Raw genomic sequence first — 25,602 nt, 5'->3', positions numbered from 1 at the left:
TACACAACTGTACTTTCCTGTTCACTTATGAAAGAGTAACAAAAATGACTCATTCTAATGCAGTGAGTTCTGTCAGATTAAGTCTTTATTTTTACCTGCCTTGTACTGATTATTTGTCATTTTGACCAGCATAGTTCTTGAATTTGTATTTTTTATGTCTATGGGGTACAATATAAAATAATGACTCATGTCTCAAGTCATGGAAATTACTGGTCATTCTGGATCCTCAAATTATCCTGGTCTGACATGCTCTTATCAAGCCTGACCTGTAGAATCCCCTTGAAACGTAAATGTCAGGTGAATAGATCAGAAATTAATCAATCATGAGTTACTTTCAGTCCATAGTAGGTCAAGAAAATGTAACCATAAAGGTTCAGGCTCAGGCCAGGCTTTTAAGTCTAGACATGGGATTCCTAAATGTTGATTTGTTTACAAGTGCTGTGTGTACACCTGTACTAGTATAGGATTGTATATCTCCTGATGCTCACAGTACCAGTATCCACTGACCTGTCATTTTGGCCAAATGCAGGTGTACCTCTCAAACTATTAATGCAAGAATTCTGGAGAAACCAAAATAATTGGGGAACAAAGGTCCAAAATCAGGGAAAAATTTAAAGAGCGGCTAGAATAATAGGTTTTGCATTAGCATACATATTCAGAAGGCATGAAGTCTGAAACTCAAATATCTGTCCTTATTTGGCAACTTATGTCCTCAATGATTTGTCACAGAATCACAAAATATGAGACAAAAACGCCTGTATATTCTGCACAGTTCTGGACAGTTGAGAGGCAAAGGTGCAGCCTTAGTTGTTTATATTTACTTATTTAGTCTTTTCCTGCCCCACATCTTTAAATGAGTTTTGGTTCTGAATGCTTTTCCCAGAGGCTCAGGTCCATGTGAACATAAAGTATATCGTTTGTTTGAAATGTGGCTGACCTTTGGGACAGTCATACTGTTGTACTAACTACAATACTAGTACTGGCAAAGCATCTCTGTGACTGAGTTGGCACACAGGCCCGATACAAAATTATTGCCTAGCTACATGCGTTGTCATTGTTTTTTGTTGGCAGCAAACGGTTAGAAAAGGAAAATGTAGGGAAATGGGAGGAAGTGGAGGAAAGATGCATTTCTGGAAATTGAAGATCAAGAATTTCAGTTATGTGTTTTTTTTTTTTTTTTTTTTTTGCTTTCTGCTGAATTATTCATTGCCTAGGAATTCATTGAATATTCCACACCCTCTCTTTGTGATCCAGTGTTAATTGTGTCAGTAGTCTTAGATTGAGACATGGGAAATGACATCACAGCTGCCAATTCAGCCACACAATGATTCATCACCCTTACCAGCTCAGAATTCTGTCTGCACATAATATACATGTAACTGATATGCATCAGTGCTGTCCTGCAGCTGTCTTGTTGAATATTCAGGGCTTTGCCTTGCCAATCAGCATGGGGCACAGCAGACATAATAAGGACTGAAAATTACATGGCATATGAGACATCAGCAGATTCATGCCTTCTGAATCAGTCAGCAAGTTACAAAATCTGAATGACAGCTGTTGATTTTATTTATTAAAGTAAACATGAATATGCGAAAAGTAGAGGGACATAAAAAGGTAATTAGTTTTGGATTGCAGTACAGAAATCAGTGACTATGTACACTGTTCAGAAAAATAATTCATTGGAATCAAGCAAACGTGACAGTCTGATTTGTCAGCTGTGTGTTCCTGGATCAGAGATGTTATCCTGTAATATTGCATTTATTTATCCCAAAGTCCATTTTGCATTTCATTTTGCACTTTCCCAGTTAACAAATGTTAAATAAATAAATAAAATAAATAAATAAAACAAATTTAAATTATAATTGGTTCTATTGTTTAAGCACTTCATGGCATGGTTATAGAGGGGAATTCACTTACTTAGTTACTTTTGTATAAAATTGCAGATTTCTTCCTCTTACCATTTGTCAAATGTAGGCATTTTGTATCTGACTTTCAACTGTTAATGTTTTTTCTTTGATACATCATTAGCACAATTCTAGTGTTAATCGCTAACTCTATGAAAAAAGTGTAAACATGGATTTCAATTTAAGCAACAAAAATAAACATTAGAAATATTCTGTCAAAGTGAAAAAGTCCATCTCTACCACCCCATGTGTAGGCGTGGCTGTGCACCTGCACACTATACTTATTTTATTTATTCACTTTTCAAGGTTACAACTGCTTCAAGCGGAAAACATAAAGAACCCAACACTCTAAGGTTTGAGGTAAACCAATTGCATCCACTTCAGTGAAGATTAGACAACATGCATTTGACATAATGAAATGGATGTAGGCAATATTATTTCTCAGTAACAGCAGAATCTTTTAGCACTGCAGAGAAAATTTGTATGTTTCACATGTTCAGACCTAAGGATAAAAAGGTCGTACATATAAACCATTTAGTAAAAACTATAATAAAGCTAAAGTCATTACTGTGTAATACCTTAAACCTCCTATGGTGGGTGTCCATGTAGTCTATATGTTTAACATATTCTGACTTTGTTAATTATTTCTTAAAACTACCCCCCCCAACCATCCACTTGATATATCCAGTGGCTCCCCTTCCTGTATCATAAACTAGTCCCTAAATTATCCATCAATTTTTCATGATGAGGATCATGATGAAGGCAGGATGAGCAGAGCAGTCTTCCCCAATCTCAGCAGTGGTACCCGACGGGTTCATGTCTATAGCTCGACAACTTACTATATCGACAGCCACTTCACCGACATCTGAAATAATCGACGCCGCAACTCATGGACATTTAACAGGTAAGAAAATTAAATTTCGCTAATCATGCCTACCATGTTTTAGTAAGTATGGCAGTGTTATGTATGTGTGGTAGGCATGATTAGCGAAATTTAATTTTCTTACCTGTTAAATGTCCGTGAGTTGCGGCGTCGATTATTTCAGATGTCGGTGAAGTGGCTGTCGATATAGTAAGTTGTCGAGCTATAGACATGAACCCTACCCGACACATCCTGAGGCCCTGCAGAAAACTGAAAAATGTAACCCTGCAGTATATTTTGGGTGTACCCCGAGGACAGTTTCAGCTCTTTCCAGTGGTCCGTGCCTACCACCTGTATGTGACACCCAGGGTGCATCCTATCTAGGTGCCCAAACTACCTCAGTTGACTAAACTCAGATAGTGAGTGTGCTCACTGATGTTCTCAAATCACTAAGCATGATCACTTTGGATTGGCACGGGAGCCCATCTGCATTGGCTTGTAGCCAGTCTAAATTGAACCATAAGAGGGGATCTAACCATAAGAGGGGATCGGGACAGACCAATCAACAAACTTGAGGATTTCCATGCATGATGGTATTTGTGTAGTGGCTGTTGAGTAAAGTGAATGTTCAAGAGAAACTTGGATATGAATATGTGTCATAAGTATGTCAAAATATTGGATGTGTAATGTATAGAAATGAAAAAAAATGTAAAGGAAAACTCTTTTCTGCATTGCATGTGGTCTTTTCTGCATTGCATGTGGTTCAAGATCCTGATTCTGATACTGCAGCACTGAATTTCTGCTATATGTCTCAGATGCTTGACTTTAATATCACCTGGTTATATTACTGTAGTATGCTCACTTGATACTATTTTGTAATTAATAAATTTGTACTACTTTTAAAAATCCAAATTATGGGCAACTTAAAGTTGATTTTCTCAGGATAGGATTGGATATTTCCTTATAAGTCTGGTACAACACAGGACTGTTATGAAGCATTTTGCGATACGTTTGCCATCTAAATGCTGCACTGAATGGAGACTTCTCAAGACTGCAGCCTAAACATCGTGGAAACTCACTTGTCTCAGTGGCTGTCGTGGACCTAACTCAGTATCTGATTGCGCTTAACTAATACCTGCTCTTACAATACCTGTTCTAAAAAATTGTTTCTGTTTTCAGTTAAGCCCTGAGGAAGCAGAACGAAGAAGAGTGAGACGAGAAAGAAACAAAATTGCAGCTGCTAAATGTCGAAACAGAAGACGAGAACTGACAGAATATCTACAAAGTGTAAGTTATGTTTATTGACTCAAATTGCAGCTCTCTACAGAGGTGCTCTAAGAAAACAAATACAGATGTAAGCTAAATCAATAAATAGGATCCTTACAACCTCTGTCATTGAGTCGGTTGTGTGGTAGTGAACTGACTGTGCTTTATGCATAACATTAGGTTATAGTGGGTAGGGATTCCTTGTTTGGAGGGGTCTATACTCAGTTGGGTTTTTGTTAGGTATGGAAATACAAAGACATCTTTGTCAAGATGTGAAAGAAACCTTTGCTGAGATGTTCTTTTAGACATACAGTAATTAATTATAGTCTTTGACAAAAATTCTCGGAGGGAGTTATGAGATTTTCTACAATTGCCTGGGTGTTAAGTCAGTGTCCTGAGAGACTGAAGATGAATTTAGCAGTAAAGTGACAATACATAGCAAGGGAGAGGCAATGAAAAGCCTTGTAAGACCTCTGTATTTTACTATCTATGGCCACATTTATTTACTGTTAACAGTAAATAGCCTTGTAAGACCTCTGTATTTTACTATCTATGGCCACATTTATTTACTGTTAACATTCTGCAGGACAGCCATGGACAGCTTATTGTGGAAGATACAAAACCATGCATGTGATTTCAGCACTTTGATTTACTATAAGTTAACTTGGAAAGCTGGTAATGTTCGGCAAAAGCTTGTTTTAGGCTCTCAGATATAGTAGGCTGCCTATGCATGCATTATGTCTCCCACAAAGCATGTACAGCCAAGACCTTCTGATGTAGCCTTATATTTCATGGCAGTGTTTTCTGGTGCCACAAGTCTTCCAAGTGCTTCCTTAAGTATGGCTCATCAGTTGTATATGCCATTCATTTTCTGCTTCCTGATCTGCAACCACCAGGCTCTGAGAGGGTAGTTGTACCACATCTTTTTCATTCATCTGCCATAACTACATACTTCTGGTTCAATCCATGAAGCCATGGAAAATGACCAAAATATAAATCACAGTAAATGTTCCTCTGGCAGCAAGCAAACTCTTCATTTACCCTTTATCTAACTGAATCTCATGCACTGTAAGCAAATGAAAACTTGATAACTGAGGACTATGTAGAATCCTTAGTCTACATAGGTTCATAGGTTCATAGGTTTATACTAGGCTATCTGCCCTAAGGCATTTATAAGCCTAGCCCAAATTTTTGTGGCTTACGCCACCCGTTATATGAAAAAATACTGTGCCCATTAGTTTGTTGTGCCTCTGTCCAGCAGTGACACAGAGATGATTCCTGGGGTAAACCTACGATCTCCCATCCACAGGTCTAGATTTCTCTTGAACAGAGTCAGCGAGGTGCTCTGCCTCACATGGACCGGGATTTTATTCCACAGCATAGGGAGTCTCTGAGTGATAAATCTATCCCTCCAGCACGTCCTATTTATATCCGTGCTAAGGTTTAAGTCGCTTGCTCTAGTGGTTTTGGTGGATTTGGATTTTTTGAGGTGGAGCATGTCCATTAATTCGGGTTGGACATGGCCTTGTATGTCAGGCACATGTCACCTCTGAGCAGATGGTATGCGACTGAATAGAGCTGGAGTTTCTTCAATCTGGCAGCATATGACAGATTTTGGAGTCCCTTTATCCTTTTGGTGAGGAACTTTTGGGGTCTCTCCAGTTGCTGCAGATGTCGGGTGAGATACATCCCGAATGGGGCATTGTACTCGATCATTGGTCTGATAAGTGAAGAGTACAGGGGAACAATGACCTCACTAGATCTGGATGTGAATCCCTTCATGATCAGGTGGGCAATGTAGAAGGTCTTTCTAACCACTTTAGCAACGTGAGTGTCAAAAGAAAGGCCACTGTCAACCTGGGTCCCCAGGTCCCTGATAACCTCTTCTGTGCTTAGTGGATTGCCACCTATATGGTAGCTTGGGGTTACCTTGTTTTTCTCGAAGGGTATGACTATAGATTTTTTGGCGTTTAACTTCAGGCCATGGCTCTGGCACCAGCTATCTGTTTCTGTGAGTCCCTTCTGAAGGATATCCGTGTCCGATGCACTTTCCACTATGGCGCCCAGTTTTCAGTCGTCTGCAAACTTTGTCAGCCAAAGTCCTCCCATGTTGGCCTGTACTTCTGAGAAGTAGATGCCAAACAATAGGGGGCCAAGGACTGAGCCCTGTGGGATACCACTTGTGACCGGCTTGGAGTCTGACATAGCGCCAGCAACTCTAACCCTGTGGGTTCTGTCCTTAAGCCAGTTTGCAACCCATCTTGTGACATATGGGTTTACATTTAAGCTGGTAAGTTTTTCTACAATACCCGAGTGGGGTATTGTGTCGAAAGCCTTTGCAAGGTCAAGGTAGGCTGTATGGACTGCCTTTCCCTCATCAATGGCCTTGGTGACTGTTTCGAAGAAGTCGACCAAGTTCAAAAGGCATGATCTTCCCTTGACAAAGCCAAACTGGGTCGGGTCCAATGTCTGCAAGTCCCTATATCTTTGTTTATGAGCTCCATTATGATCCTCTCCATAGCTTTGCAGACTAGACTTGTTAAGCTTATGGGGGTAATTACCAGGGTCCGTGGCGCCGCCTTTGTGGCGTGGGACCACAGTTGCCGTCACGCCACTCCTTGGGCATGTATCCTGTGGTAAGGCTGAGATTAAACAGCTGCCTTATGTGCGGGTTTAATTCCTCATTTAGCTCGTGTAGCACACAGCCGGGGACACCATCTGGTCCCATTGATGCTGTGTTTTTAGCTTTAGAGAGAGCAGCTTTCACCTGCGCATTTGAGATGTCCGGGAGGCTACACTCGGCTGGGATAGTTATCTCTCCTTTAGGGGAGGGGGTGAAGTTTGCACTGAACCTGTCTGCCAGTATGTTGGCAATGTCTGTGGGTTCAGTGATTTTTGTATCATTTTGGACTAATTCTGAGCATATCTGGGAGTTTCCACCCAGGTTCCTAACATAGCTGAAAAGGCCTTATGATTGTCCTTTGAATCCATGGCAATTTTTCTCTCAAAATTGGCCTTAGTTGATTTTATGAGTGCTCATATTTTCTTACTAATAATGATCAGGGGTGACTTCCCTTTTATGGATTTTGTTCTATCATGTAATAGCTTTCTCCTCTTATTGTAAAGTTTGTTAATGGCTGGGGTCCACCAGACTGGACGTTTGCCCTTTGTGGAAAGAGTCTTGGTTTTATTTGGGATTGCCTGATCCATGCAGTCCTGGAGGTGTTCATAGAAGGTATTTGTAAGGGCTTCCACAGCTTGGGTTGTGGTTTTCACTGGCTCAGGGGCCTTGAAGGATACCACACCAGTCTTGAGTAGTGTGAAGTTTGCTTTAGAGAAGTTCTTCACTATGGTCTTTTTTGTTTGGGGTGGGGGCGGATGTGGATTTCCAGTGAGATTAGTTTATGATCAGATCTCACCAATGAGGGATATACTTCCGGTGTGGAGCATTTTGTCCCCATGTTTGTGACAATGAGATCTAGTATATTTTCTCCTCTCGTGGGAACAGTGACTAGTTGTTCCATGGCATTTGAATTTATGAACTCCAGGAACCGTTGGGCTAGAAAGTTAGGGCTTGAGTAATGTTCCCAGTCTATATTCGGGTAGTTGAAGTCACCCAATATGATGGTGTTTGGAGATACATTTATACCCTCCAGTGTCTTCAGGAAGGCTGTGTGGGTTCCTGAGTTTGAGAGGGTGGCCTGTAGCATGCTACAATTTGTAGAGCAGTTTTGCCTATGGTTAGTTGCACCTGGATGGTTTCGAAGCTTGTGCGTTGACACCAACCTGGAGGTGTGGGTATCCTTTATGAATATGGATACACCCTCCTTTTGTGGTGTGGTCCGGGTTTTGGGGCGAACGCATGATATGAGGTAAAACCTAATAGTGCCGGGTGCTCTCAGGAGCCTTGAACCAGGTTTCAGTTACAGCACATACATCAATGTTCTCCATACTGAGAAGGGCCTCGAGTGCGTGCATTTTGAGATTTAGACTTCTGGCATTGAGCAGCATTACCCTCAGTTTCTTCCCATTTTTGTTTTCTAGGGTGGTAGGTTTAGAATTTGAGCCTTGCCTAAAAAGGCACTATGGGGTGGCAAGAGCCTTAGCCAATATCCGAATCCCAGGGTGACAGATGCAAGACATCCCTTGCAAGCAAAGTGGCTTGTCAAGCATGTCATCCCAGGCAGACAGACACTGGATCCCCTTTGAATGACACCAGGCATTAAGCCAATTGTTAAAGCTGATCATCTTGTCTCTATATTGTGGCATCATTCTTGGTGAAGGAAGGATACTGCTCAGGGTTAGGGTCATACCTGCCTGGGCTACATAATCAGAGAGCTCCTCTATGTCTCTTTTCATGTAGTCCAGGGAGGTACGTCTCAGGTCGTTCACACCAGCATGGACAATGACTATTGGCAGAGGACAATTACATATGTAAGAGAAGCAGTAAATACATGCCCCATTGTTTTGTGTGTGACAGCAAGTGTTAGCATCATATACACAGATAACAGAATAAACTGTGTACTCAGGCCATTGTTCAACAAATGATAGGGAATGTCCTGATTTGCAAGAATCCAGACTTTTCTAAATTGTAATTCAGCTAGGCAGATTTGGATATTGGCCCTGGAGGCAATCGGAATCTCTTTGAGATATTCTTGCAGCTGAATTTCCAGTCTTAGTTTATTTATTTTATTTTTCCTTTATTTTTTTAAACAAACATATTTATTAAATTATGATGTATGGCATAGGCAATCTTACATTTATATAAATTAAAATAAACCATAGCGGCACAATCTCAGTTACAAACATTATACATTACAAACCATGCAGGCACAACTATAGCTGCAAACATTATGTATCACTTTTAATTTATCCAGTCATTACCAGTCAACCATTACATAGCTCATTTAAATCCTGCCTTCCTTTAAACCTCATTCTTCCTCTGCATGTATTGATCCCACATTTCCCATTTTTTCCTATGTAATTTGCTCCTACCCTTTCCTAAAGTTCCCAGTTTTATCTTTGTTACTATCTTTGCTACTTCTAGTAAAGTTGGTGTAGACTTTGGTTTCCATTTTCTAATAATTGCTTTTTGGCAGCCATCATAATTAGACTCAGCAAAGCCTTACTAAGTCTACGGAATTCCGATTCTGTATGATAGCTCAAAAAAATAATTTCCCTAGTTACTCCAATTTGCTCACACAGTACCTCCGACAGAACAGTCTGCAGGGAATTTTTAAAGTCTGCCAACTTATTGCACTCCCAGAAAATAAGTTCCCAGTTATTACTTTCTTCCGCATCACACCTCCAACATTTGCTGTCTGAGGAAAATTATTTGGAAACTACTTAGGGTATAAAAATTCCTATGTAAACACTTCTAAGCAAATATCCTAAATCTTATAGATTTTGTTGCATATTTGGGAGACGTATACATATATCCCTCCACTGTTTCTTTGAATTGCTTATCCAATCTCTCTTCCTAATCCTTCCTAACCTCCTGAGTCTTATAGTTATCATGCAATATTTTATATGCTCTACTAATTATTCCTTTCTTAATGGCAGCTTCTGTTTTAGATTCTACTAAAAACTCTACCAGTGCTGGTCTTTCATTTAGGACCCCCTTATTTCTTTCTTTTTGCCTATACTCTGATTTCAATCCTTGATAGGGAAGGCTATCTCTAATCTACAGTCCAAATAAGTTATTGGCATCTTCCCATTTTATTACTTTTCACTCTAGTCATTTGCTCCCGATACCTTGGTTCCTTTGCCAGTTTTCTCCAATATATTCCAGCTTCCTCTTGCCTATTTTCTGTTTCCCAAATTGCATTCATCCCTATTGGCAGAATCTCCTTTTTCCATTCCTGTATTGGCTTATTTCTTAGAATACTTTCTGCTACTTTATGAATATAATATTCTGTGTGATTATTGTTCTCCTTAAAGGTCTGCATCCAAATTTCAAGTCTGTCCTTGTTTCTTGAGCTTCCCCCCATTTCATCATCAGCTCTTTCTACTTTGAATTATAGTTTTCTGCTTGTGCTATGTATAAGAGCCTTAACTGTGTTGCTCTGAAGTAGCCCTTCAACTCGGGTAATCCCAATCTACCCTGTTTTATTGGAAGAATAAGCTTATCTCACTTGACTCTTGGCTATCTTCCCCTCCCAGATAAAATCATTCAGCTCTTTAATTGCTATCCATAACTTCTCCTCTGGTTGGTAAAAAATAAGCCTGACCTGTGTTTAAGACTAAAGGGACTAAAAACATTTTAACTGCTTGTGTCATACTATCGATATCCATAAGAGCTTCAATTTTCTCAGTTTTTGTATTATCTTTTGTTTAGTCTCTTCCCACGTATCCTTTGCTGCCACACCAGTATCATTTTTAATCTATACTCCTAAATATTTCATTTTATCATGTCCCCCATAAGTATAGATATTGCTGTACCAATTTGTATATTGGTACATAATTTACTAATATTGATTTTGTTTTAGCCTAATTTATTTTGTATCCTGAAAAGGTTTGAAACTGTCTCAGTATGCTCCCCAGCACTGTAATGTCCCCTTCTGGTTTTATCAAGTGTAAAATGTCATCTGCAAACAGAACCAGCTTTTCTTGACTACCATACTAATTATATCCTTGAATTTCCGAGTCCCTTATTTTCTTTGCCAGTGTTTCTAAATGTAATGCAAATAACAAAGGGGGAGAGAGGACATCCCTGCCTGGATGCTCTTCTCAAGCTGAGATTATCAGAGAGGACCCTGCCCACTTTAATTTTCGCTTCCAATCCCTTGTGTATCATCTTAATCAACCTTATAATTTTATCAGGAAATGCAAACGCTTCCATTGCTCTGCTCATAAAGTCCCAGCTTACTCTGAATGCTTTCTCTCCCTCAAGACCCACCAACAGCAGTGGTATTTTCTTACATTCTGCTTCCCTCTAGATCACCATTCTGTTAATGTTGTCAAATGTATGCCTCCCTCCACAAAACCGCATTGATCCATATCTATCCATTTTGGCATAACTTTTGCTATTCTTTTAGCCATTATAGACATAAACACTTTATAAACATGGTTTAGTATTGAAATGCACCTGTATGAAGCTGGATCTGATGGATCTTTACCCTCTTTAGGTATTACAGCTACCATCGCTTTCTTCCAGGATGTTAGCACTTCTCCTCCTCTTAAAATACTGTTAAACAAGACCTTTCAGAATTATCATTTTTGTCCCTTCTAGCTTCCACTTCCACAGGAATAGCATCTATTCCTGGGGATTTCCCTGTAGATTGGTTATACATCACCATTTTTCTCATCTTCTCCTATCCTAACTGTTAGTAATTGAGCCTCCTCTACCTCTAACCTTGGCATATTTAATTCTTCCATAAACATTTCCATTTGTACCTTTTCTTGACTTCCATATTTCTTTGCTTTATACAGACTTTCATAGAATCTCCAAAATATTTCTAATACATCTACAGGTTCCTGTGACGCCCATGCCCTGGCCCAGCAATCAAGGAGCCTCAATCCTCACCACTAACACCAGTGAGGGGCATTTCATATAGGAGGAAAGGATAACAAACACACACAGTAAAGTGCACTGTCCCTTAAGAGCACACAGAGATCAGTCAGTCCAGGGCTGGCCGTTCCCTTGCTCTCCAGGTCCCCAATAATACTGTCCACTGGCGCAACTATAGGGTCCAGATCTCAGCCTAGTGGGCAAACTAAAACCTCCAGCACCCTCTCTGTCCAACCAGTGCTTCGTGTCCCTGCCCAAGTAGCTGGCACACACACACACACACACACACACACACACACACACACACACACACACACACACTTTGAGAAGAGTTTATACAACCACAGACACTCCTGGTGAAGGCTGGCACAGGCTCTCCAGCTGTACCCCTTTTTCCCAGCCTATACGGTAGTACCAGCTGCCACCACCCACTAATATTTATTAGCTACTCGAAGGCCAATTCTGTGCAATATTATTATCCAATTGGTAGTATAGCCCTGGGCTAAAGCTATTGGAGTGGCTTTATACAATTTTACAAAATGCATGCAAGTACTCTAGAGAGCTTAAATTATCTCTACAAAAACAGCCACAGTTGAACAGGTTTAAAAATGTTTAATAACAAATAGTCAAAACACAAGACAACATTTTTACTACACCATGCGAGTCAAGAGTTCAGAGATCACAGAGACATACTTAAAATAATTCAGTAGTACAGTTCTGACATCACAGAAAAATGCTTAGTCTAATCTTTCTAGTTTCTAACTATTTCTAAGAGAACACAAATCTAAGATAAACTTACATATAGAACAAGACACTGCTGTGAGTTGGATGGTCAAGACAAAGATGCTTAATGCTCTGATTCTCTCGGTTTTTAAAATCGCATTCCTGGTTCACATTACATCATTCTTCACACTTCCCTGGGTTCTCAGGCTAACATAAACTACATTTACATTCTTCACCTCTGGGCAGAAACCAGAGCAATAAAGGACATTTATGCATGCAAATTCTGACCATTAACTCTGGCCTTAAAACAATAGCAAGAATTCCTTCATCTAGACTGTCCGGAGCCGTGTTTACATCAAAGTGTCACAGCATGCTTTACTTGGTCAGTAGAGTGCACTGTTACATTATTTTCCAGTTCTACATGTAACACCATTTTTACCATTTAAGACAACAAGTCTGTGGTTTACATTAATATTTACAGATGACAGAATTATCTAAAATTCTATCTAGTTAGGCTGGCAGCCTTCACAGTTCCCTTGTTGTTTTCCTTGTTATAGGCTCTGTAAGCTTGGTGACAGCCCTTTCTACTTTCTGTTGCTTGAGCCGTCAAATTTTTGTGCTCTAGATTTATTATCAAAAATAGTTACTTAACAGCAATATTTCTACACTTGTGCATATTATTGGGGTAAACCCTTATTTTCTGCTGAGCATTCTGCAATTGATTCGCTTCTTGTTCTATGAGATTCCCCCTATTTTGCAACACTTTAACATTTGTCAGTCCTTCTTAATCATATCTCCCTTTCTGTTATTTCCACTCTGTTTTTAGACTCTATTTTAATTTTATCCCACTCCCTAGCTATATTTTCAGAAGAAATTCCTGTCTTCTCGAATAGTTTCTGAATAATTTCCAATACCTATTCCTTAAATTCCTCTCTTTTTAACAGAGGGGAACATGCCAGTGTCTCATTTTTATTTCATTACCCTGTGTTTTTATTTTAGTTATTATTGGTGTATGATCTGACCCACGGTGGTGGTGCTGCGGTAGCGTTGTCGTCTCACAGTAAGACGCTGTCCGGTTCGATTCTCAGCTAGAGCGTCTTCTGCGTGGAGATGTGTGAATAGGCGTACCTTTGTTGAAGGTTGTGCATCAGGCCTAGCAAGCCGGTACGTAAAAATCAACTGCCAATCATTAGCGGACCGGAGTTCCGCTGTGGCGACCCCTAACCGGGAAAAGCCGAAAGACACAAAATTGGTGTATGATCTGAAATAGTTATTGGGTATGTATTAAGACCTTCAATTAAATGCACATGTTCCTGTGAAATGTAAATTTTGTCTAGCCTAACCCAGTTTGTATAACCTGGCAATAATGTGTAAATTCACTCTGAACTCCTAGTACTGAATTCATATATTCCATGCAAAATATTTTCATACATTTCTTTAAAAATCAACCCTCCTTTGTTATATATTTCCCTTCTGGGCCCTCAAGACACATCTTCACTATTGCAAATGAAATTCCAGTCCCCACCAATAAGTAATAATTCTTGCTGAAAGCTGATTATTTCTCCCAGATTTTCATAAGCTGCATTATAGCAGTTTTTGGTGGAATATAAATGCATTCCAGTATAGCCCTTTACTACTACAAATCTACCATTATTGTATTTTTATCCTCTTCTATTACTATTAGGATTCCTCTTGCAATTAATACAAGTACTCCTCTTTCTTTGTCCTAGGTATTCCACTAAATATCCATCTTGAAAACCTTTCTTTATCAAATTCATGTTTAGTTCCTTCCAAGTGTGTTTCCTGTAGCATAACTGTTTGCACTCTACAGTTTACTCTTTTTTGTATTTACCATTATAGAAAATTAATCATATTCTTGAGGAATTACTATTCACACCTTTTGTGTATAATAGCTTTTTATTAAAAGTCTAGTTCCAGGTTTTGTTACACGCATGCACTGTTTGGCAGGTTAATTGTTTGTACAATAGTTTTTGTCATCTCCATTTTGGCCTATGTCACATCTTGCAGAACTTTTTGTTTTATTGAAAACCCCCAAAATACACACACTCTAAATAATGCCCTAAAACCTATTAACTTAATAGTAACAGACAAAATGGTGTACATCTTCAAATACTGAAATTTTACCCTCCTAATAGGAACAAGTGTTCCCAGCAGACAGTCTCACACACACACAGACTCACGCTAAACTAAAAGGAATATTATCCATGCTAAGAAGCATGCTAGATCATGTGATTCTATTAACTGATGTCTGGTTTTGCCTTATCTTTATAGCTCTTTCAGCTGGGAAAATACTTGAATGCTTTCAGTAAACATTTTCTCCAAGCCATTTTTTTCTATCAGATTGTCTGCAAGAGACATGAGAATCAGATGCAAAACTTTTCTAGGAAAGAAAGACTTGTAATATTCAATATTCTTTTTCATTTACTAACATGTTACTATATAGAAAAAAACAAAAACTGAAAATGCTGAAAACGACAAACAGGTAAAATGTATGGTCACTGCAGCACGTCAACAGCACAAACCAGCCAAGGCTTGATAAAAACTATTTATTGAAGTGCTTTTTGTTTGCTAAAATAAGCAAACTTCTTCAGAAACCATTAATAACTTTTAAAAACATATAAGTAGTCACAGCTGTTACTGATAAACCAATCACAGCTCATGCATTGCTTAACCACTTAAAGGCAACTAACCTACATACAATAATACCACTACTAAGATAATACAATTTAAACAATTTAAACAACTGTCAGCAAAGTATGAAATAATAACAGATCATATTTCCAACAAAATAACAACAATAAAAATAAACATAATAAACATAATCTAATAAGCTTAATATACTCTATACTTATTATTATATTACTATTATTGTGTTACTATATAGAGCTAATGGCCTTGACCCACTCATTCACCTATGCACGAATGAGAAAAAGAACACTAACCTTTCTGTTGTCATGCTCATTTAACCACATCTTGTTTTATATTGCAATGCCTGTATTTCTTACATCTGAAAAAGGAGGAAGAAAGCAAGAAGGGAGAATGAAAAAAAAAAGAAATAAAAAGAAAACAGGAGAACCTTTTTACATTAGTATCCTCACTGCATGTAAAAATAACTAAAAAAACTTTATTTTGTAACATGCAAAGAAAATCATACACCATTTAACTAGTACTATTAAGAAAAAAAGTGTTTTACTTAACTTTTCCCATCTCTTCCCCTCTCTTGAGTATTTTTCCAAACATTAATGACATGACATAGGGAATGTGCTTTAGAGTCCCCTATAAGTTTAACAAAGTCCAAGAAAGTCCAATATTTCCAGATTTTATTCTATTCCTGTTCATCTCCATCTCCCAAACTCTGTCTCTGCTTCATTTCCAGTGCACTATCGATTCTTCTAGTCATCCCATGTGTCTTTTTCCCTTTTTCAAGCATTTTCCATTGAAACATTAGGAGAGGTTTCACTGGTAGAGCCTTTTTGTGGTCTTTATTACCAGAAGAGCAAGAAGCAGAATCTCCTGTATCACAGATCACTTTTTTGTTGGACAAACCTTTGTAGATCTTCCTTAGCATGTACTTAATGAAAAACTGATTTTGTTCTCCAGGGAAAAATATTTTGAAGATAGTTGGGTGCAGCAGTTTGAATCTCATGCCTGCTTCTTGACATTCCCTGAATAATGGAATAAATGTACTCATCTTCTGCCTGGTGTAGAATGAGTGATCATTCTCCACAAACACTCTTCTGTCTCCTATTTTATAGTACTTTGTCTTTCTGCCACAGTTTTGTCAGAATCACTGCTGCTGGTAAGATTCCATTTTACTATTAAAGATCTAGGTTTTCTCATAGTCAAGTTTGGAACATACACGCAATGAGTCCTTTCAATTAACAGTTCCTATTGTGGAATACCAGTCCAGTTGCTTATTTGTGCTTTCATGAAATTAATACAGTCTGTTCCTTCTAGTTGATCAGATACAGCAGAAAATCTCAAGTTTTCCCTACATGCTCTATCCTCTAATTCTGTTTTTTTAAACATCTCCTCTTGTGCAGTCTCATATTCAGCCAGCCTTTTCTTCATTTTGACCTCTGAGTTTTGCAGTGTTATCACCTTATCTGAGTATCTGTTTAAAGATTCTTCCATTTTTTCCAGTCTTTTATTGTTTGAGTTGATATACTCCATGAGTTTTTCATTTATTTTATTCAGATCTGTGGGCAGTTGCGTTATATTTTCCTCAAGGTTACTGGAAGTCATGTCTGGAGCTTGCACTGCTTTTTGCTGAAGAACTACAGTACTCTTTGCAGTCAGTATTTTTTCTCATCTTTTGTAGTTGATTTTCCTTCAGGTTCTCTGTATTTCCTTTTTCCTGGCATCCAAGCAGTGCACTTACTAGCCATTTACTGAAATTTGCTTAGAAATCCAGGTCCACTGGCTTTCTCTAAATTTCTGTTTTCATAGTGGGAGAGCTGGAATTAAGCTGTAACTCAATGTCCAGCTATCTTGGAAGTCGCTCTCTGGTGTTTATTGACCTATTTCTCACCTCCATCTGTAAAAGATGTAGTGACTTTGGATATCTTACAGAGAAAAAGAATTCATGGATTCTCATTAAAACGTGTTAGTGAGTTTGCTGATCTTTTTTCACTTCTATGTGGAACAGAGACATTGATTCTGGATATTTTATAGAAGGGCAATATTCATAGATGTCATTAAAAGGCCTTTTCATTTGTTAGGAGAATAACAGCAGCTCTGGGTTTTCTACTTTTTCCATGCCTTTTGATGTTATGCAGCAATTTAGCAGCATTTTTCTATAATTTCAAGGTTAGCAGGCCAAGAGGTACAGCGTTGTGTGCTTTTTGTACACATTACTACTGAGCATCTAGAAAATGTTTTTGCAAGGGTTATAGCCTGATGCTGTTGCTGCTGCCAATGGTGTGGAACTCTTTTAAATAAAGGAGTGCATGGTAAGCCCCCTTTTCCTCTAAGTTCCAGTTGTTGCTGTCTGTTCTGGATGGTATTTCCATTCATGTCTACGGGAATGAATCACAGTCACCATGCTTAGTTTTACTATTGTGTGCACTCTTTGCTTTTCTTAAACTGTCTGAGATTGATCCACCTTTAACTGAGGATATTTATAATTCATTGAAACCTGTATTCTAATCTTATCCTCAGACCCTGTTTCTCTTGCTGTTAAAGAAGAGGTTAGCAGTGTCCTGCTTTCTTTTTTCTTCATGGAATACTTTAAATTATTATTATGAGAATTCAAAATAAAGGATTTTCTTTGGAAGGCCTTCTGCAGTGGGTTATGGCTGCTCTTTCTTCTGATGACTCTGTCTTAGCTCATCTGCATTCTATAACTCTTATAGTCAGGTTAATACACCTCCCACGGACAAGAGTAGTGACTTCATGTAGTAGAAGAACATACATAACCATGCTTCCCGTTTTCTTTATGCTATTTATACATTAATTTACATTCACCTTAGGTGCGTTTCTTTATTTGATACTGAAAAGTTGAAGTTTAAAGTGTGCCTGCAGCAGGGTTTAGAGCAGCATTCCATTTACTGCCTGGGAGAAGAAGCCAAAGTAATCACATGTACCAGCATTTTAACCCACCTGCCAGAAGAAGGTGACAAGAGCTGGACATTTTTTAACCTCTCACAGGATGGCAGTAATGAATTGGAGCCAGCAGAGGAATAGGGTGGAGGTCCCTCAAATGATCCCAGGCATGAGTGGGAGCAAAAACCATAAGGTAAGGGATCATGAGGGCTAGCCAGTGGCCCAAGTGTTTTTTTTTTCTCCTCTCTCTATTGGATAGAGGCAGGCTTTGTCCCTTTGCAGCCTTTGAAGACTTCCCTAACTAGGAAATGATTTAACTAGAGACATTCATCATCTAATTATCCATAAGGTCATGCAAACTATTTATCTGACAGCTACCTCTGAGAGGGTATCTGGAGTTTTAAATGCCAACTGGTTGTTTGGCTTATGTAAAGCAGGTTGCAGTGCTCCTGGTGAAGTCTGCCAGGAAAATCTTCTCATCTAACCTTTCCCCTGAGTCACAGCCTCAGTGGTGTGAGCTAAGACTTCTGCTTCTTCTTCTGTGTATAGTCCATCCATGGTTGCCCTTGGAGATTTTGGTGTATATACATCCTTTACCTCTAGGATGGATGCCACCATGTGGGTACTTAAGCACATCCTTGGGGACCTCACTGTTATCTCAGCTCAGAGATTTGTCTGGGCCCCCAACATGCCTGTGTGGTCTCAGTCATATACCTTCTCTACTATAGAGGCCACTGCCTGACTTCTCCCTCCTATCACCCCCCCCCCCCCACCTCAGTCATCTAATGAGCTCAGGTTACTATCAGTGATGAAGATAAGCCAGTGAAGACTTTCCCCTTCTCTTTTGGTGCACCCAGGGATGAGGATTCAGAAGAGACTTAGCCAATTTATTTTAAGGGAATTTCAGGGAGAGGAGATGGCTTTGACTGTCTCCAGCTCGAGTGATACGCAAAGAGTCTAAAAAGATTTAAGAAGCTTAACAAAAATGAAAAACAAAATTTTCTTCCAATGATGTTGGTCCTCGGCTGTCCAGGTTTGCTGCTGGTACACCAGTAATTTTGTCTCTGGAGAATAGTGTTTCTCCTGCTGCCTTTATTAGGCAGTGACTGCCTACCCCTTAGATATCAGAGGTATGGATGCCATGTACATCCATGTCATGTACATGTCATGTCAGGTAGGGATGGTATGGATGGATCAGAGGATGATGCTGGACATCAAAGGAACTTTTGTTCATGGGCTACACATGTACAATTTAGGGGTATTTTGACTTGCTACAGAAGCTGCATCCAGTTTTAGGGCAAAATCAAAATTTGTCTTTGGGGGTGAGAGCAGGATGGAAAAGAAGGCAACCAACACCATCAATGGATGTTAAGGATGAAGAAGAATTTGAACTAATTATTCAGATGGGATCTCCTCTCCTATGGATTATGTCTTTTATGATGATGATGATTACTGTGTCCTCAGACTCATCTGGTATAAAACATGTTTTGTTGACACTTAAAATGGTTCTTCATAAAGTTAAGTGACCATTTAAAAAATTTCTTCCATTAAAGATAAGTAAAACCATACCAACTGAGTCTGCATAAGCTTAGCCTTTTTGCCGATTCCGTTCATGACATTTTCCTTGAAGTGGGACAATGATGTCTTGTCACCTGCTTGTGAAAAGCACAAAAGGTTTTATAGATTACTTGCAGAGCACCATAACCTGTATTAAAATCATATGGCTGAACCATTGTCAGCCTGGACCTTGTAGGTAAAAAAAAAAAAATCAGGTTTATAAAAATGTCTGGAACAGCATGGCTTTTAGTGAGTAAACCCAGAAGCAATGATTTACAGCTACTGTTACCTTTCCTTCACAAAGCTACTGTTATGACAAGTACCTCACACAGATGTACTGTTTTTTTTTCCTTTCTTTACGATGTGGCAGGTATACCTGTGGCTTTATTTACGAAGTGGCAGTTCCACTTTCACTGAGCTGTACTTCACTTTATTCATTGATAGTTAGTGAACTCTGGGACTTTATGTAAGAAAATGCTCTAAAGCCCTTGGTGGTGGTACCTGATTTAGGTTAAAATCCTTAAACCAAGTGTGATAATTACAAGAGAGACAAAAGTAGGCTGTGTTTAGGAGTGAGGAATATTCGGTTTGGCAGCTGACATTTCAGAGAACAGAATTCTAAGTAAAAGACAGAGTTCCATGAGATGGACAGAGTTTGTAGCTTAATGTACAGCAAAGCAACTGAAATTTGGTGTGACTGACATGCTGTCTTTTAATATGCCATGGTCCTGGCTGAAAAGACATAATATAGGAGGAGCACTAAGAGCTGGAACGTGTTAGATCACAGGAAGGTCTTCATAATGTAAAGGAGTATGAGATTTGTCTTCTCATTTCAGCAGTATTGCAGAATAATTTACATTTCCTGAGAACAGTTGAAATTCTGACATAAATATAAAACATTTCTCTTTGTCCTAGTCCTAGTCATGAGCAAACGAAAGCAGAGCTGAATGATGATGTCTTGCATTTTTCCTTCACAGGAAACTGAAAAACTGGAAGACCAAAAGACCAACCTACAGAAAGAGATTGCAGAGTTGAAAAAGCAGAAGGATAGGCTGCAGCTTATTTTGGAAGCCCATAAACCCATCTGCAAGGTGCCGGAGGACTCAGACTCTGACAGTGATGTGCCAACCTTTTCAATACAGCCAGTCATTTCCATCAAACAGGAACCATCCGATGAAGAAGGGCCCTCCACTTCTGCTTCCATTATCCCAAAATCGCAGAAGACAGTGTCAAGACCTGTGCCCACAATTAGCATTAATACTACCAACATTGAACAGGAATCACTCCATACCCCAACACTGATCACCACTCCATCAGTAACACCCTTCACAACTAGTATAGTGTTTGCATATCCTATCACACCTCTCTGTGACACAGATATCACTGCTGCTGAGTCTCCTAATCAGGTCAGCTTTGGCTCCAAAGAACCTTGTTCCATTGCTCACCGCAGAAGTAGCAGCAGCGGTGACCTTTCATCAGACTCTCTCAACTCACCGACCTTGCTTGCACTTTAGGATCCTACCACATTCTCCTGAGTAAACACTGCTTCTGTTTGGATCACAATACAAGTCTATCATTAAGACTGACATTACAGGGGTTTGTAAATGAGCTGTGCAAAGTACTGTCTAGTAATGCTGGCTAAAAGCCAGTTATGGGCATGTGGTAGATGTAGATTAAACAAAATAATTTAAGCAAACTGATAAACGTTAGAGAATTTTAGTGGTCTACTTTCATTGAAGTACTTTGTGATGGTAGAAAGACATCACTGAGTATCTTGCCCATCTGCTTTTAAGAGGTTATTAAGTAGCTGGTATAAATAATAATAAGGAATCACATATTGTTTCTAGAGCAGAAAAGACTGCAAAAATACAGATAACACATTTAAAAATACATACAAACATGATCACACAATTAACTGATGAGCCTTTTTGTATGAACATTTTCATACGTCAATTTACTGCTGCTAGTAGCACAGTTAGTTTTGTACTGCCTTTTAATTGTGTCTGACACACTGTTAACTATTTAATACACAATGGTCTGAGTTTATAGTAGTTACAATTTACATTTCTGAAGCAATGCATCTAGGATCATAATGTAAACTGTATCGAATGGAATTTTTAAAATGATACAGGCAGCAAGTTTACAAAATAGAAATACACAGAGTTAAGTCCAGAACAAAAGAATGATTCATTGCAAACTAACACAGATTTTCTAGAAAAAGGCACGTTCCCCATGGATTTCCAGCTAAATAATTTCAAAAATCCTGTGTAAGCTAGTCTAAAGGTTCCATTTTGAAATTGCGAATCTTAGGAATGCAAAATTTCCTCTAGTTAAAAAAGAAAATTCAGAGTATAATGTTCATGCTATGTTTACACTGGGGAAATGCCCCGCAAACAGGGGCCAAAGCACACTTCATCTCCATAATTAATATAATCATCTCTAAAATCTTGATATCTTGGAAATGAGAATTTCCCTGCATTTTTTCCAGAACCAGTAGAAACAGGGGGGCATTGCAATTTATTTATAAATAGGTTGCAGGTCAGATTCATTTCCCATAACATCTTGAATTCATTTAGAACTGCAATACTACAGCAGGCATTTAGTAGTTTGAGGTTTTCAACAGCTCCAAATGACTTTTTTTCCTCAAATTATTACCTTTAGTAATTGCTAGTGTCCCACTACCACCTTACTGGGTTCAAGGAGACTGCATACCAGGAATGAAGTCTGTATGTAATCCTGTCGTGCACTGCTAGGATTTCTGCCCATGATGTTGGAGATCTGCATTAATTAAAGGATCTATGACCAAAGAGGGACTTAGATGGAGAAGAATGGGACTTGTGTAATGATTTGTCATCGCCCCTTATGAGACTTGGGAGACAAAGATGCTCTATGCCAAGGCAAACATCTGAATGAATGTAAACTGCTCCCCGCTGATTTAGCCCTAATGAGTTACAGACATAGAATACAAAGCAGTACATATGGCTGTGTCTGTGACCAGTACATGGCTTTATAGTTCCTTATTTGTGGCTTAGTTTGTTACAGAACTAATAGAGTTAGTCTGTAACTGATACAATGCACTAAATGTGACATAATCACAAAACATCTGTAGGATATGTAGGTTGGTTCATCATGTCTTGCAAGCATTTTTGAAGATATGTTCAAAGTAAGTCAATATTGTTTGAGAATGACCAAAATCCTGAAGGTTAATGAAAGTAGCCTCTGGAGGTAGTAAAAATATTTGACTGGGTTAATAATTTTAAAGGATTCATTCAACTGCAATAAATTATTAAAAGGGATGGGGGTATTTCATATAGAACCTCATGGTGTTCTTCTAGGTGGAATAGGATGTACTTTGTTTGCCTGCCTTGATACAAATCTATACCTTTCTGTGAATTAAAAGTGTTCTGGCCCTTTTTGTTAGGAGCGCATCTAAATATCTCCAAATAGAGGAAACTGCAGTTTAGTAAGCTGTTACATATTGTGCTTACCAGAATGCAGGTAATATTTGTTCTGTTGGGCTAGCAAAGGATACACTATTTAGCCACATGTATTTATGTACTTGGTCCATATCTTCCAACCAGCATGCAAGTTTGTTAAAAGAGGTTTACCTGTTAAAACTCATCCAGTTCTTTTGTCACTTTTCCTTCTTCTAGACTTTCACTTGTCTGGTCTTCTGTCTTCTGTTACTGAGCTGCACTAAAGTGATGGTTTAAGCAGGACTTGAACTCACAGCAGCTGAAGTAAATATTGCCAGGATGCTGCTAGTCCTCTCCCCATATTTTCAGCACTGTTAGTATTTTGTTGTGTTCATCAAGGAGTTTCTGACATTCTACTGTTGAATGAAGGAGCAGAATAGATTTCTGTTCTGTTTTTAAATTGCTTTATAAACCTGTTTATATAAGTATGTTCTTCTTGTAAAAATGTTATGGCTGGTACATGTATGTATTGCATGTTAACTATATTGAACGATGGATGACTGGATCCTTCTAAAGGTCACAGTGCACTTTGAGGTCAAAAGACCAAAACTGTAATATCTGAATACAAACCATGTTCTTCAAGACATAAACTGACAAAATGATGATGTTGTAAAGACCATAGAAACTTATGGTATAGCTTAGGGGAACTGTGTGAATGCAATATGTCTCAGTGTGTCTTTGCAGTATGTTCTTAAATAAGTGAAATATCTTCCAGTACTGATGTATGTGTTTAGATGAGATATCCATGTCATACTGACACTCAAAAAACAATATGCCGAAGAGCACATTGTGTATCGGGCATTAGAGAGCGGAAGTTACCTGTACAACACAGTACCCAGTAGAGAAAAGTGGCAACTAGCTTCTGTTGCAAATTAAAGAGAAACTGCTGAGCTAGTCAGGTTGTAGTGACTACTGTGGAAAAGCTGAATTAGAGTTTCCAGTGTACAGTAAGTTTTAACAGTATGCGCTGCCTTTATGTTTACACTTTAAAGATTATGATTCGTGGAGAACTCAAACATTCCATTTCCTGCACCATGGCAGCTTCTGCAGTGTAGTTCATGCTAACGAAACTTAAAAGACCTGATCTGGTGGAAACCATCATTAGCCTAAATGGAACAGATTTTGTCAAATAAGTAGAAAAAAATGGAAGCTTTGGCTTCCACACTCATTAGAAATAAATTGTCAAAGATTAAACACAAAGCCAACACATCCAGAAAAAAATGCTATACATCCATATTTGTAATCAACATTTTTGCAACAGTGACTGAATTTTAACTTTTTATCCCCTCTTTAAGATGCAAGAATACCAGACATAATTCCCAGAATGAAAACAAAGCTTTTATTTTTGTCTTCATGTCCTTACATCTCTACAAAACACCCACATGCTCTCTGACACATGAAGCATGCAGTTCAGTAAAGATGATCTTTCATACAGGAGGAAAGATAGCAACTTTCTGGCCAGTATTCTAAATGGTAGTTTCCTTTTAAAGAGCTTTATAGAGCGGTGACTAAAAGGCTTGACTTGGAAAAATCACTTATTTTGCTACTATGATGTCACTGTGTGACCTGAATCTGATTATGAATGTACCAGCATTTTAAAGCTTTTTATTTATTCTTGAAATTGGAAATATTTTTATAAAAATGTATTTTTACATAGAAAGTATTGTAATGTTGTTATTATGTCTTGTATGTACTGAACTATGAAAATATGTTACAGATAAAGTGAAATCTACAATTCTTTGTGTGGCACTGTGTTATGTTTTAAAAACAATGATGAGTGTGACTGTGTACTTTAATTTGCTCCAAGGATGCTTATCAATGGTAATCTGTAGCTTCAAAGAACAGCCCACTGCCGTGGGTCCCTGTTCTACAGTCTGCAAAGTAACTGCCTTTGCTTGTGGTGGTCAGGAGTTCTGATCCCAGCATATCAGACAATGTTCTCTTCCACAGATACAAAACCTTGACTTTATACAGTAGGGTGCAGTGTGGGTTCTTGTCTCTAGATGGTGGCATTCACACATTCATGCATACCTTTTGCCAACTGCATCCTTTTTCTTCATAATTTTATTTCAGACAGAACTTGAAAACTGTTTTTAAAAATCATTTTGGTACTTACTGCAGTACCAATGTTACTATATCCTTTTCTAAGTAGTTAATTTGTGTTATTGATTGTTCCACTCAAACAGTAGTCTGATGTGGATATTCTGATTGTTTTTTTTTGACATTTCTAGCTTTTTGTTTCTGCTGTGTACAGCAATGTGTTGGCATTTTAAATTGTCCTTTAGTGTCCTGTCCTCATAAACTTAGACAACTGCTGTGCCTTAAATCTGTGCTTTCTCTGAATATTTATGTAGGCCTGTTTCTGCAGTTTTTGATTTTTGCTAGGTGCAAAGTTCTAGACAAAGCTTTATAGTCCATTTCTTTGCTTTAACAAGTATACATTTTTTTGTAACAGACACCTGGAGCTCATTCTATTACTTAGTCTCTTTTAGCCACAAGTATGACTTTTCCTTTATAAAAGCCAGGTATTAGCTGCTTGCATTCTGAATCTAAAAGGATGTTAAAACTGTGGATAAGCAACTACTTCATGAAATGTCCACCACGGATGGCTCTTCCACGCAAGAGAAATGTTTGCTAGCCCACCAGGGCTTTTTCCAATGTACATCATGTACTATGCCTCCAGGACTCACTGCTGTACATGGCATGGACCATTCCATGGAGTACAGCCTTCCGCTATGC

General features: G+C 38.6%; 1 protein-coding gene across 1 annotated transcript in view; it reads left to right on the top strand.

The window, feature by feature from the left end:
- Positions 1–24,594, top strand: part of LOC122807175 (fos-related antigen 2-like) — a 57,268-nt gene extending 32,674 nt beyond the window's left edge. The window contains exons 3-4 of the mRNA XM_044078213.1: positions 3,946–4,053; positions 20,365–24,594. Of these exons, the coding sequence (XP_043934148.1) occupies positions 3,946–4,053; positions 20,365–20,901 (645 nt within the window). The 3' untranslated portion in view covers positions 20,902–24,594. The remainder of the gene's footprint in view (positions 1–3,945; positions 4,054–20,364) is intronic.
- Positions 24,595–25,602: the final 1,008 nt, after the last annotated feature.

Source organism: Protopterus annectens, chromosome 7.part0, assembly GCF_019279795.1.
Source record: "Protopterus annectens isolate FY-2018-M chromosome 7.part0, PAN1.0, whole genome shotgun sequence".
In the NCBI taxonomy this organism is placed as follows: Eukaryota; Metazoa; Chordata; order Ceratodontiformes; family Protopteridae; genus Protopterus; species Protopterus annectens.
Note: the sequence above shows the minus strand (reverse complement) of the source record. Positions and strands in the feature narration are given on the sequence as shown.